Source organism: Glycine soja, chromosome 1, assembly GCF_004193775.1.
Source record: "Glycine soja cultivar W05 chromosome 1, ASM419377v2, whole genome shotgun sequence".
Lineage (NCBI taxonomy): Eukaryota > Viridiplantae > Streptophyta > Magnoliopsida > Fabales > Fabaceae > Glycine > Glycine soja.
Genome location: NC_041002.1, coordinates 27,455,925 through 27,470,672, shown reverse-complemented (window position 1 = coordinate 27,470,672; position 14,748 = coordinate 27,455,925). Strand labels below are relative to the sequence as shown.

The window sequence follows — 14,748 nt, the reverse complement described above, 5'->3', positions numbered from 1 at the left end:
AGAATGCTCCAACCATGTGGGATCGGCATAGACTTAAAAGGAGCACTCAAACCAGGTGTATTTACCCCTAAGGCCTACACTCCGAATAGTCTATCAAGGCCTCTCCCTCTTGATTCAGGTCTAACCTAGAAAATATTTTAGCACACAGACTCTATCTATGAATTGTACAAAACACACAACTCCTCAATTATTCTCAAAATAATTTCAACTCATAATTCTCAAAGTGATTAAACTTGTCAAGTTCCCACAGTGGATCCCATCACAATATTCGTCGCGTATTAACTCGTCGTCCTTAAAGGGTCTTAGAATCATGTGATTGTATGATTCATAGCTCACAACTCAATGCACACAACATCTCAATACATGTGTGATCTCAAAATTCAATTGGCTTGTCAAACATAATAATCTCATAATTATAATCGTAGAGGCAGAATTACAATACAATAAACATCCCAAAATAAATCCAATTTGATCCTCTAAGGATCCCTGCACATGTTCATTTTAACCCCAATTGCGATAAACTCATCACTTACCTCTAAACGGGCTCATGTATATAGCCCGATAGTGATATAGGCATCTCTAGCAGTTCCCTAAGATTCCTTAAGCTTTTCCTCTGGTTGCTCTGCTAGGGTTTCCAAGCCTTAGAGAGAAGGAGAAGGGATTGAAGCCTTCATTTTACTCTCTCCGTATGAGGGAAATTTATCTCATCACCGTCAATATTTGATAAATCCCAACGGTGGGAATATGAGAAAATGAGTTCCAAACTTGTTGCTCAAATTTGACAATGATCCAACGGTTAACGAGTCCAGGATTTTAGTTTTAGTAAGATAGGTTTGGGTGTATGCGAGAAAAAGAGAGCTACATTCGAGGGCAATTTCCCTCACCATAGACAGTATTTAGAAAATCCCAACAGTGGATATGTACGAAAATGAGTTCTAGACCTGGTGCGAATATTAAAATGATCCAATGGTTAAAACTTCCAAAATTGTAGTTTTATTGGGATAGATTTGAGTGTTTGCGGAAAAAGTGAGGGTTTTGGGAGAAGGAGAAGAAAAAATGAATTTGAAAGAAGAGATAGCGTAGAGACGTATTGTAAATGTAAAAGCTAACCTAATATGTCTTTATTTATAGTTATGGTACTTTTAGCTTATTATTTATTCTATTTTTTTATTTTATTATTTTATAATAAAGAATTCTATTTTACTTTCTATCAAATGAATAAATAAAATATCTTTTTTATTTTCTAAGAGCATATATTTATTTTATTTACCTTAAAACCATTATTTTAATTAATAAAACTATTCCTTGTTATTTATTTAATTACAAAAAATCTCATTATTTTCCTAAAACTCTATTTATTTTCAAATAAAATCCTTTTTAATTTATTTTACGAAAAATGAGATGTTACAATGGATACACACCCAAATTTGAATCAAGGGCTCTGAGGCTCTGTCCCCCACTTCACTTCTTCTACCCATGTCATATTTCAATGGGGGTTTAGAGTGTTCCAATGGTGACAGGATTTTGTCCTTAGATATTCATCCAATCAGGAAGAGTTCTAACGGCGAACCCTCTCATCACCATAACAACTCCGATGTTGGCCCTACCATTGTCAAGGACAGTGTCATCTATCCCTCGATTGTTGGTCATGAGGCTAAGTCACCTTAATTTGAACATCCTAGTTTATGGTGTCATCATTCTTGATGATTCAAATGCCACATTGTTACAATTGTCGGTGCATGGTCCTGTTATTTGGCCACCATATCACCTCCTTCGAGAAAGGATCCAAAAGTCTTTCCCCTATTAATCTTGTCGATTACCACTAGCTTCACTGTGAAGTTGATATCTACTTTTCCAAATAACAAATATCACGCTAAAGAGGGGGGGGGGGGGGTTGAATAGTGTGTTAGACAAAATGTGAATCTTTTTCGGAATGGATAATGTTTACAAAAAAAAGTTTGAATAAGATGTGGAAAACAAATTTTTTATGTGCGTCCGATAGTTGTGAAAACAATTTTATTGAGATAGTGTTTTGTGCCTATTGTCCAATGTTGTATAAAAGGTTTTCACAAAGATTTTCAAAATAGACTTATGTGTCCAAATGTGTAGAAATATGTCCAAGAGCATAATTGTGAACCCCGGTCCGGTCATTGATCCAGTCGAGGTAGTGGGTTAATGGGTTAGTGGGCCAGTAATTGGCCAAGTTTGACCCAATATATATTAAAAAGGGAGCTAAAGAACATCAGCAAAGGAAGCACAACAACAAATAATATTATAAAGGGAGCTAAAACTTCCTACTCACCTTCATCAATAGCAACAACATATACTGTAAAAAGAAGCAGAAGAAAGTGTTCGGCCATTGTGTAAATCTCCCTAACAAGTTCTACATCCAGCTTGATGCTAAAGCTCAAAGCCAAATAGGCATAAATCTATTCGGAGATTAATTAAATTTCACATATAAAATCATAAAGGATAACAATAACAATGCAGAGAATGATAAGCACAACACATAATAATAACAATCTAGGTTCACATAGTAAAATCGAAATTGGAACTTTCTTGTTCAGGCAGAGAACAATCTGCTCATTGTCCCCTTTGTTTTTTTTAATACATGTCATGCTTAAGATACTAAACACTATTTTATATCAAACAAGTTTCACCTAGGTTACAAGACTTGATGCAAGACACAGGAGGACCCAGAAAATATGAACTTAATATGAAGAAAGAAACTTTGACAAATAGGCAATTGCAGTTCACAATTCTTATAATGAGAAGAGAAACTAATACGAGAAAGAATTCATATTAAGACTTGATATTTTCATTAAGTTCATTATTGGATTGCTCATACACAGGACCTTGTTGTCCTATTCTTCACAGGAGTTAGATTAGATAAAGAGCCAAATCAAGTAACAACCACCAAATATATAACCCCACCTTACACAAAAGAAATGTGGCAACGCACAAAACCTGAGAAACCTTGGATTGCACACATTAATCTGCCATTGTCATATCTAAACCTCCAACAAATAAAAATTTAATAAATAAGTAATATAGTATGCAATCATTTTTCAGAAATAGGGAGGGCAGAGCTGACATCTAAACTACAGACTTGGGTTGAATTTCAAGAAGCATCATCGTCAAAAAGAACTCTGTAAAACCGTTTTTAATTTTTTGATTTTGAGGACAGTCTCTTGTTGAGGGTTAGCATAAGGAGTTTAGCTAAGATGCAAGTGAAGAGGGGCTCTTGGGAATCGAGGAGGGATTGTTCCTCTGCGATGAGGTTCATTATGCGTTTAGTGAGGCGACAACGATTGTCATGGATTTGGAAGCAGCAAGGGTACTTGGAGAGCTAGTTTAGGGCTTTGCCTTGGAGATCTAGGGTTTTGAACTTGTTCTGGAGGGTTTGCTTAAAAAATAAATCAAAACTTGAATGCCTTCTGCCAAATCCGCCACCAAAATTGAAGTCCTGTGTTAGGCAGAAGTGAAACAGAGTTTAAAGAAAATTGTGAGAGCGAAGAAAAGGAAATGGCGAGGGATATTGGCACTTACATCACCAAAATGAGTTGGGGAAGCCATAAGGTTGAAGAAACCCTAGAAAGGAAGGAGCACGATTATGGTTCATTAACCTTTTCGACTTCGTAAGCGATCTCTGATCAGTGATTCAGTGGTGAACGGAGATGCAACGAGTATGTGATTTCTGGTGCAGCTTCATCCTCATAGAAGTCTACGCACAATGAAAGAGTGAGGAAGGAGTTTGTATAGTTGAGGATGATGAGAGGTGAATGGGAGAGAAGTTCTATAGAGAAGTGAGGCTTGAAGTGTGGCCATAATGGTTATTGTTTCTTCTTCGTTTGGAGCAGAGGAATGAATGTGTTGTGAAGGAAGAGTGTCGCGCTGGAAACCCTAAGCGCGAGAGAGTAGAGGAAGAGTGTTGCGCGCATCATTAAAGATCCCAGTCACTTCTAAGATGGTTTTGTAAAAACCGTCTTAGAATGACAGCCTTCTAAGATAGTTTTACGAAAACCGTCTTTGTTAAAAGTCTCATATTTACAAAATTGTCACTGCCTTACCTATTAATACGGGTTTTGGAGAATTGTTGGCGTATGCGCGTCGTAAAAAATTATTTTTTTAGTAGTGTTTGGATCTTTTATATGACTATACGGAAAAACCTAAAATTTTTAATTCAAATGGTTCACTATTCATTGCAAATCTTATCCAAGGATATCAAGCATATAGGAGCAAGTTCGCATAAAGTTGAGTGTTGTAACACTTATAAGATGTGATGAGTGATACATAACACGATCGACAGAGAGAAATAATATACTTTGGCTTTAGATGGACTAATAAGTAGTAAACATGCAGTAGTACACATGAAAAGGAAACAGGGAATCACAATTATTTATTTAATTAGATTCTGAAAATTTTGACTTAGTGCATTTTGTCTTGTGTCAATCTAAATATCTAATTTTGTCTCTAATGTTATATGAATCAAGTTAATGTTACCCTAAAGTGACTCCTACAAATATGTTCTCTAGGTCATTCTTCATGATGAATTGCTTGAAATTTATGTTATGAGCATGCTATGGAGAATTGATCACTGTGTATCTCATGCAATGACAAAGGAAAAAATACATTATAGTACTACTGATGAATTTGATAGTGACTTACCGAACTTGGAGAGTGTTGAGATGGTGGAGGAGAATATTCAAAATTCGAATCTACAATTATTTGCATAGGAGGATTTGGTGGAAGAGGTTTTGGATTGCATGACAATTTAATTTCTATGTTCTAGAAACTGCTAGCGTGAATGATGGCATTCAAAAGGAGGGCGTTGTTATGGAGGGCAAATTGAAGTAGGTAAGTCTACAAGCCCAAGTGGATCAAAATGCTTTAGTGCACAAGGCAAGCTCTGAACCCGTTGGATATATTATGGGTTCGACCCATCACATCCAATTGCAATGTCTGAACCTCTTTTTGGTCAAGTGGATGGTTTTAGGTGGGTATCAAAACGCCAAAAAATAATTTGAGAAGTAAAGGGGTGTAAAACCCCTTGTTACATTAACTCGTACTCATTCTTTGTTTAATTTTATATAAACTCTTAATTAATTTATTCATGAAAATCTGTGTAATTTTTTGCGTGTTAAAAGCATCACTAGACAAAAGCAAAAATTAAAACATAAACACTACAATGGAATAACATGACTTTTCCATTAATCAAAAGATGTGTCAAGATAGTTAATAAATATAACTGAAAACCAAATACAATTGAAGGTACTTCATATCATTGAAAGACCACTAATCAACTCCTTCTAACAAAAGCTTAACAGAGTAGTGACACTAACATACTAGTCCCCTCCCTCAAAATCAAGCTCGATAGGATGACACTTGTCACCCCAAGGAATAAGAGGTGATCTAATCAGGCACATGTACTTCTCAAGAATGATAGGGGCCTCCACATACTCGGCCTCAAGGATGTTAAATACTCCAGTTGCAAAGGTAAGCTAAGTTGTAACCAACAGTGCACCTAAGATGGTAGGTTACAAATGATGAGACCTCCAAAATAGTGATATATACCCTCACCTCTATGGAAATACCATTGTCCAATCAGGTCAAAAGATACTTCTAGATTCCACACTACGGGGTCCATCTATGTTCAAAATATAAAAGGGAAATGGGGTGAGGTCGTATTCTTTCGATGTCACCCCATGGAAATAAAAAGATCTTTTCTCACTTTAGCACACAAACAAACAACATATAACATACAGGGCTAGTAGAGGGAACTCTAGAATAATATAAGTCTCATCTCGTCATCATCATCGTCGTCGTCATCACATCATTCTCTTCACAACATCATCATATGGATCCATACACTTGGTTGATCAATCATCATCACAAATCATCCTAGGGAAGTAATGAGGAGTAAGTATACCTCAACTTGCCACAATTCCATACCTATGCAATAAACATGTCATAGTCCCATACTTGTGCATTAAACATCCAACTTGGTACACTGACACCAATATCAATTGTCAGATAAGTAATCTCACTATGCATAACTTTCAAGAATGCTTGCAAATGAGGTATACTCATCATCATAAGTTGTCTATGCGTTTATTGGGATGTACAAGCTAGCACTATCAGTCCAAGAATGTAAGGGATCGACCTACCCTTTGGGACATCAAACACTCGATGCCTTCCATCCCTTAAACCTCTTGCTCGGGCTAGACATATCAATTCTCAGTGCACCAAACCGTAGCTTAGCTTCCCGCACCACATCTAAAACCTTCCACCTAACTTGCCTAATCCAAGTCTTTTAGGCTCTAAGGTTCATAGGCGCAGATTAACCGTCAAGATCAACACACAAGGGTCATTCTCACCCTTTAACAACAATAATATATAAAGATATGGTACAAGAAACATCATCAATATTAATAATAATAATAATAATAATGGAACATCATCACATATTTCTAGGCATAAATTCCATATATAATGATAACACATAATCATTACGTGACATACTTCATGCATCCTTATAATTATATTAAGATTCCTATCTTATCAGATCATTTCCTTAATATTCTTCCCTTAAAATAATTACAAGAGCAACATAATAATAATAATAATAATAATAACTTTCTTATCAAAATAAATTTATAAGAATCATTCATATTTTTATATAATTACAAATAATTTAATAACTCAATTATATTTAATTTATTTGTTAAAAAGAAATAGTCATTTATAAAAATCACTTTTTATACTTATGTGTATATATAAATACACGTGACACATATGTTATAATAATAATAATAATAATAATAATAATAATAATAATAATTTATTTCTATCTAATCCTTTATCTTTGATAAAAGAATTTTCCATATAAAATAAACTTTGATATAAAGGTTACTTTATGATAACAACATTTTCTTTATAAAATAAAGATAATAATAATTTAGCCAACTTATACAATTTCAACACTTATTTGTAATAGAAGTTTATCATAAGAGTTTATAGTAATGATTATCATGACTTTTATATTATAATTTAGATAAAAATATAGAACTCCAAAACTTATTTTCCTTCTTGAATTAAAGATATAAAGAGCATTTGTTGTCTTAAAATAAATACTATCAATAATAATTTAAATGAGTAAATACTAACATTAGTAGCTAAAGTCACACCTTACATGAAGATTAAAGGGCTAGGTCTTTTCAATTTCTCTTATATATTCATCTTGTCCATAGGCATTCATACAAGTTCATCATGATGTTTATTCAAAATCAACACTTTAATCCACACAAATTAATAATGATAACATACTAACAATTTTTATAGCAAGCATTATAACAATATAAGATTAAACCATGGAATGAGAGGGTCTTAAAGTCCATATCTACACTCTTATAAAATGACATCCTACTGAAAAAAATACAATTTCACTCATACCTATTTCTTCAAAGCTTGGGTGAAGTTAAGAATCTTCTCTTCCTTTCATCTCTCAAACACGTGCCACTCTTCCACCACCACCAAAGGAGAGTTTCAAACTTTGTTCTCTCTAGCTTTTTCTCTACTTACACTCAAACTTCTCTACTATGACAATTTTGGTATGAAGAACTAAGGAATAAAGATGGTATTTGTAGGCTAGGTTGGAACACAAGGTGATAAATAGAACAAATGATGGATGAGAACTTGTAAGTCCCATGGTTACTGAGCCTTTAATAGTCCATTGCTCACTCTTTCTCACCTCTTCATTTTCTAACTTATTTTGTTTTTATTTTAATAATTTTCTTGCATTTATTTACTATTTACATTCCCATAAATTCTATCTACATCCGTTGTAGAAGCTGTCCAGTTGTACTTTTAGAACCCCTTTTCTGGGTTGTTGCTAGGTGCACCCAGCAAAATTGCTGGTGCACCCAGCAATTCATTGAACTTACAAAAATGCCCTTCGTTTAAAAATCAAAAGTTAATAAATTTTTTTAAAAAAAGTTTCTTCTTTCGCGCTCCTTCTCCTTCCTGGTCTGTGCACCCAACTCCCCTTTTTCGCCTTCTTCATTGTTGTTTCTTGGTCAGCAGTCTTCTCCCTCCCGCGGTTCGTGTTCTTTATTGGTCTTCTTCCCAGCAGTCTTCTTGCCGGCCGGCACAAGCTTTGGTTCTCCATTTTGGTTCCGTCCCTTCGTCTTCTTCATTGGCTTTCTGTGAGCATTTCTGCCGCCATCGAGGTTAGTGTTCTAACCCCATTGGCTTTGGTTATCTGTTTGAATCGCGTAAATGGCCTTAGGATAGAAGACATTGTTGTTGTTTGGTGCTGGAGGTTGAAGACGAAGTTCTTCTGCGAGAAGAAGCTTCTTCCGCCCGTGTGTTAGAGGATGAAAATGGAGCCTGCGGAAGAAGGTGTTCTTCCGCGGGCTCCTGTGGAAGAAGGTGTTCTTCCGTGGGTTCCTGCGGAAGAAAGGTGAAAGGTTCTTCCGCGGGTGCCAGCGGAAGAATACCTTCTTCTGTAGGCTCCATTTTTTACTCGCGGAAGAACCTGCCAAACTTCTTCCACAGGATACATTTCGCTGTATATTGGTTTTTTTTCTTGAAAATTATGTCTGAACCAACAATTTATTGATATTATTAGTTAGTTTTATTTATTTATTAGGTGTTACAAAGTGTATATGGTATTTAAGTTACACAAACTCCCTAATTTTGTGTTTTTTAGTTGCTATTAGGATGTCTAAATTGAATTGTTATTTGTTGTCATTTGGTTAGGATGTGTAAATAACTGTATACACTGCATAAATTGAATTGTTATGTGGAACACAACATGAAAGAGCAAAATTAAATTGGTTATCCAATTCCTTTTCACAGGAAATATGACACTATGGTGAGGAACCTCAGCTACAATTTAAAAGAAATGTTGTGCTATGCCTGTTACGGGACAGAGATCGAGCATGAGACGAGTCTAGCTAGTAGCATCATGTGTTAGTAGAAGATAATATTGTAAAATACAACATAAATAGCTAGTTAACAAATTGAACACGAAATGATGGAGCACCTTGATTCCTCTAATTTGATGTATTGAGAATTTTGAATACAAAATGATGTGTTGAGAATTTTGAATACAAAATGATGCACTTGGTGATTACAAATCCAAGCACCCACATTTGTATTAGTTACAAATCCAAGCCATTCCAAACCAAATGCACTCTAAATGGTATGAAAAAGTTTAGTAGGAATTTCTTTACAAAGCATATACCTTGACATAATTAGCTTAATTAAAATTTAAAAAATAAAAATAAGGCTAGAAATTGGCAGGAATTATGGGTAATTAGTATTACTAATACTCAATACAAACCAAATATCCTTATTTGCTGATAAAGCCTAGCTGTCTATTTCTGACCATTAAATCCCTTCCTTGACAAGGATGAAAAGCTCTTATTGAAAGAATAATAGATAACTAGGACAAATTAAATGACAAATGTGAGCTATGTATCTAGTCCTTCCTAGTAAGAACAAATGCTTTGTTCGGGTGCTTACTCTTTTCTCCATACCTTACCATATGAACTAGAAAATTGTAATAGTTCACTTTCATTGTAACTAAGATTCATGTGCAGTTGGTGATTACAAATCCAAGCACCCACATGGATCCCCAAGCCTTGTGCCCTTTTTGAATATTTTACCATACTCTCTATTTTTATAAATTCTCAATTCACAATCAATCAAAGTGTTTGACTCCACATGAATCTAATTCAAAAAATCCACCCCTAAGTAATTTGAGTTTCAGGGTGGGGATGGAAAAACCCCGTCATCATGCCTACTTGAATAGCAGTGGCTCTGCTATTCAAGAGACACAGGGTTACCACTGTTCAAGGCTTGTCAGAACCATTTGCACTGTGAGAAATTGCTTAGTTAATGAAGTTTGTGTGATGATATTAAGCTTTTGCATCAACCCTTTTCCATTCATTTTCATTTGATCACATGACATCATTGACATGTGCTTCTTGTTTCATTGTTGATGTTAAGTTAGACAGTTCATATAATTTCTTTGATTTAACTTGAACTTAGAGATCAATTAAAGGAATTTATACCACAATAATTGATTCTAATAGAAATGTATAAAGGAAAGAAAAATAAACCTTGTGGTTTAATAACTAGAATTGTGTCTTGAGAGAATCACAATGACAGGATTTGAGTTCTACTAATCAATTGAATTATATTTGGTGTGATTTATATATGCATTTGTTATATATGCATTTGTATGTCAATTATTTGGATAAATTATGTTGAACTAAATATATAATCTGTGGATTTGGATAAATTATGTGGATTAGTTAAGATTCCAAAGCTTTGTTACACAAATTATTTGAGTGTTTAATTTGACGAATAAAAGTAAATGTTCTTCATGATTTCAGATCATGGTTAGAACACGAGGTTTACGTCGTGTGGTAGGCACAGGTAGAGGCAGAGACCTTAGTCAGGATGTGCCTGAGGATGTTCCTCGGCGTCGTAGGCCCACTGCCTCAGCACGTAGGCAACGGGTTACCCAGAGAGTCGAGGATGTTCCTCAGTTGGCTAAGGATGTGCCTCATGCGTCTGATGGTAGCCCAGAGAGGACAGGAGCTGCCGATGGTGCTGAGATAGATCGATTGGCTAGTGATGGGATAGTTGATGATGATGAGGGGTTCCCCGGTGGGCCACGCGATCCATCTATTTTGATAGGATTTGCTGATCATGTGGCACATAGCATATGAAGTGGACAGGTACGTACTTATTTTATTCCAGTAATTAGAAAGTAGTTTCTTTTATTTTGAAATACACAAATTTATAAACTATTATTCAATTTAGGAGCGACCCGATCTCAAGTTGGTCTCCCATGGTAGGAAAGTAGATAAATTTGGGAGACCGGCTGCTGAGATCGAAGGTATGATTGCGGCCACCGGATTGGATCCATTGATCAGGTGTTTTGTGATCACCACTGATCCTGGACTCATATCCGCCTTTGTTGAGAGGTGGCATAGGGAGACAAGCAGCTTCCACCTCCCAGTAGGGGAGGTGACGATCACTCTAGACGACGTTTTGTCACTGCTGCACATTCCGATTACTGGCGCGCTGCATTCATTTGAGCCGCTGGTTACATCTGTCGCAATCGCCCTGTTGACGAAGCTACTTGAGGTCACCACAGACGAGGCTACAGCTAAGACACGTCAGGCAGGTGGGCCTCATGTTCGGTTGTCCTGGCTTCGGGACATGTACCAGAGTAGGTGCCGGGCCAGGCAGTGGGGTGCTGCAGCTCGGACGTACCTACTTCATTTGGTTGGTTGCACTCTTTTCGCTAACAAGAGTGCAACCCATGTCCATGTTGTGCACCTGCAGGAATTCAGAGACCTGGGCCTGGCAGGGGCATTCTCTTGGGGAGCGGCCGCTTTGGTCCACTTGTACGATCAACTTAACGAGGCGTCGCAGGCCCCTACACGGCAGATGGCTGGTTACATTTCACTACTTCAGGTGAGTATCGCTGCTTGTAATTTAAATTAAAGTAAAATTCAATCCATGTTTGTTTGCTGATGTTGACTTTGTGTTTGTAGTGCTGGATTTACGAGCACTTTCCATCAGTCCACAGGTGTGTTGTTGACGATGGTTATGCTGAGGCTAGCCCACGTGCCTGTAGGTGCCTTACGGGTAAGGCCTAGATGACCGGGATTAAGGGAGCCCCTTACAGAGCATGTATTGATGCCCTGACAGTGACCGACGTCTGTTGGATGCCATATGATGAGCATCGGGGAGTTCGGGGCTATGACTTGATATCCTCGTACACGGGGCAAGTAAGATGGGGTCCGATCATCGTCTACATTCGACCAGAGTGGGTGGTTCGACAGATGGGGTACATTCAGACCGTTCCTCCGTCACCGGTTCGTGATTCGTTAACAGGTACTGATATAGATGACCGGTGGGTACACTTTTTAGATCATGTGGCGCCTACAGGGGAGCTCTGTGTAGTTCCTGGGCAGGTGGCCCCAGACTACATGGAGTGGTTTTTCCAGATTTCGCACCCTTTTGTGACGCCGAAGGAGGACACTACTGAGCCGAGACCTACGCCTCCCCCTCCCACTCATGATGATGACTTCGTCAGATCCCCCTACGCATTTTGTGTAAGCTGTGTACTTTTTGTTAACTTAATTATTTTTTATAAATTCATACTGACTTGTTATTTTCACTAAGACAGGTTGATTGCACAACATGTGTCAGGATGGGAAGGATTGCTGAGCATTTGGAGCGTGTCATCAACCTCAGGATGGTGACTGCAGAGACTGACTTATATGATATCATGGATCTTTTTCTGAGGATAGCTAGAGATGACAACCCAGATGATAGTCTTAGGCCGCGATAGAGACCCCGCATAGATTAGGATTTATCTTTTTTATTGTATTTGTTTATGTATTTAAATTTTAGTATTTGTTTTTGTATTTGTTAAAACACATTGACTTAGATAATGTCTCTATTTCTTTATGTATTTAAATTATCTTTTTACTTAAATTGTTAATTTTAGTATTTGTTTATGTATGTGATAAATATAAGTTAGAAATTTTTAAAAATAAGTTACAAATTTTAAAAAATAAGTTAGACATTTTAAAAAGTAAGTTAGAAATTTTAAAAAAATAAGTTAGAAATTTTAATTGATTGAAACAAATAAGTTAGAAATTTTAATTAAATGTAATTGATTGGATAAAATAAGTTAAAAATTTCAAAAAAATAAGTTACAAATTTTAAATAAATAAGTTAGAAATTTAAAATAATAAGTTAGAAATTTAAAAAAAATAAGTTTGTCATTGAAACAAATAAGTTTCAAATTTTAATTGATTGAAACAAATAAGTTAGAAATTTTAATTGAATGGACAAAATAAGTTAGAAATTTTAATTTATACTAAAAATTAATATATAATTTAAACAACAATAAGTTAGAAATTTCAAAAAAATAAGTTACAAATTTTAAATAAATAAGTTAGAAATTTAAAATAATAAGTTAGAAATTTTAAAAAAATAAGTTAGTCATTGAAACAAATAAGTTCCAAATTTTAATTGATTGAAACAAATAAGTTAGAAATTTTAATTGATTAAAACAAATAAGTTAGAAATTTTAATTGAATGCAATTGAATGGACAAAATAAGTTAGAAATTTTAATTGAATGCAATTGAATGGACAAAAAGTTATTATATAATTTAAACAACAATAAGTTAGAAATTTCAAAAAAATAAGTTACAAATTTTAAATAAATAAGTTAGAAATTTAAAATAATAAGTTAGAAATTTTAAAAAAATAAGTTAGAAATTTAAAATAATAAGTTAGAAATTTTAAAAAAATAAGTTAGTCATTGAAACAAATAAATTCCAAATTTTAATTGATTGAAACAAATAAGTTAGAAATTTTAATTGATTGAAACAAATAAGTTAGAAATTTTAATTTAATGGACAAAATAAGTTAGAAATTTTAATTTATACTAAAATTTATTATATAATTTAAACAACATTAAGTTAGAAATTTTAAAAAAAATAAGTTACAAATTTTTAATAAATAAGTTAGAGATTTAAAAAAATAAGTTAGAAATTTCAAAAGAAATAAGTTACAAATTTTAATTGATTGAAACAAATAAGTTATAAATTTTAATTAAATGTAATTGATTGGACAAAATAAGTTACAAATTTTAATTTTTACTTAAAATTATTATATAATTTAATCAACAATAAGTTACAAATTTCAAAAAAATAAGTTAAAAATTTAAAAAAATAAGTTAGAGATTTCAAAAAATAAGTTCCAAATTTTTAAAAAAATAAGTTAGAAATTTTAATTAAATGTAATTGATTGGACAAAATAAGTTACAAATTTTAATTTTTACTTAAAATTATTATATAATTTAATCAACAATAAGTTACAAATTTCAAAAAAATATGTTAGAAATTTAAAAAAATAAGTTAGAGATTTCAAAACATAAGTTACAAATTTAAAAAAAAAATAAGTTAGAAATTTTAATTAAATGTAATTTATTGGACAAAATAAGTTACAAATTTTAATTGCTTTTTGGTTCTGTAATTCCTTTTCAATTGCTTGTAATGTAGTGGATAAAAGTATTGTTTGCACTTTTTTTTCTCTTTGTAACTCCTTATAATTTTTTTTGATAAAAGTTGATAATAAAACTTTTATTCCTTTTTGATACATACTACACATTACAAACGGGTCACAAACATAACAAATTGACACACTAAGACATATTACATCGACTAGAACATCATGGACACAAATTTAATTTGCACGAAACAGCCTAACATTTAACTAGCATTCAATCACGCAAAGACGTAACCACATTGTCCTCATTTTCCATAACCACTTTACTAAAGAGAGCCAAAATTTCTATTGGCACAAATTGTTTCCAGTAATTGGATTCTACCAGCACCTTTAGCACGTCGTCGTCACATTTCAGCTCAATAATTTCAAATTCTAAAACTTTCTCAGAATACTCCAAATGACTAGGTTGTCGATAAAACAAACACCTTACAACTTGGGATTCGTGAATCCCATGAGGAGGATTCCCTTTTGGTGCTACTTGTTTGATCAAATCCTTCAGTTGATCTATGCTACATCCTTTTGGAATATCAATTTTTTTTGGATTTATTCCGGTGAACGCGTAACCCACAAAGTTGTTTTGGCATGGCATGTTCCACCTTCCTTTGTAATACAAAACCGCATCATGTGTAGGGATGCTA

At 34.2% G+C, this 14,748-nt stretch overlaps 2 protein-coding genes across 2 annotated transcripts; both read left to right on the top strand.

The window, feature by feature from the left end:
• Positions 1 to 9,782: 9,782 nt before the first annotated feature.
• On the top strand, positions 9,783 to 11,681 carry LOC114420355 (protein MAIN-LIKE 2-like). Its single transcript, XM_028386288.1, has 4 exons — positions 9,783 to 9,884; positions 10,404 to 10,727; positions 10,837 to 11,496; positions 11,577 to 11,681. The coding sequence occupies exons 1-4, from the start codon at positions 9,783 to 9,785 to the stop codon at positions 11,679 to 11,681; spliced, it is 1,191 nt and encodes a 396-aa protein (XP_028242089.1).
• LOC114420270 lies at positions 11,682 to 12,379 on the top strand. The gene is made up of 2 exons (XM_028386236.1): positions 11,682 to 12,140; positions 12,215 to 12,379. The coding sequence occupies exons 1-2, from the start codon at positions 11,682 to 11,684 to the stop codon at positions 12,377 to 12,379; spliced, it is 624 nt and encodes a 207-aa protein (XP_028242037.1).
• Positions 12,380 to 14,748: the final 2,369 nt, after the last annotated feature.

What these genes read in the sequence shown, in the direction of transcription:
- LOC114420355 (XM_028386288.1), top strand. Translation starts at nt 9,783, where the DNA reads ATGGAAAAACCCCGTCATCATGCCTACTTGAATAGCAGTGGCTCTGCT. An exon ending in TTGTCAGAACCATTTGCACT is followed by an intron (nt 9,885 to 10,403) that starts GTGAGAAATTGC and finishes TCATGATTTCAG; the next exon opens with ATCATGGTTAGAACACGAGG. An exon ending in GTTACATTTCACTACTTCAG is followed by an intron (nt 11,497 to 11,576) that starts GTGAGTATCGCT and finishes TTGTGTTTGTAG; the next exon opens with TGCTGGATTTACGAGCACTT.
- LOC114420270 (XM_028386236.1), top strand. Translation starts at nt 11,682, where the DNA reads ATGACCGGGATTAAGGGAGCCCCTTACAGAGCATGTATTGATGCCCTG. An exon ending in GATCCCCCTACGCATTTTGT is followed by an intron (nt 12,141 to 12,214) that starts GTAAGCTGTGTA and finishes TCACTAAGACAG; the next exon opens with GTTGATTGCACAACATGTGT.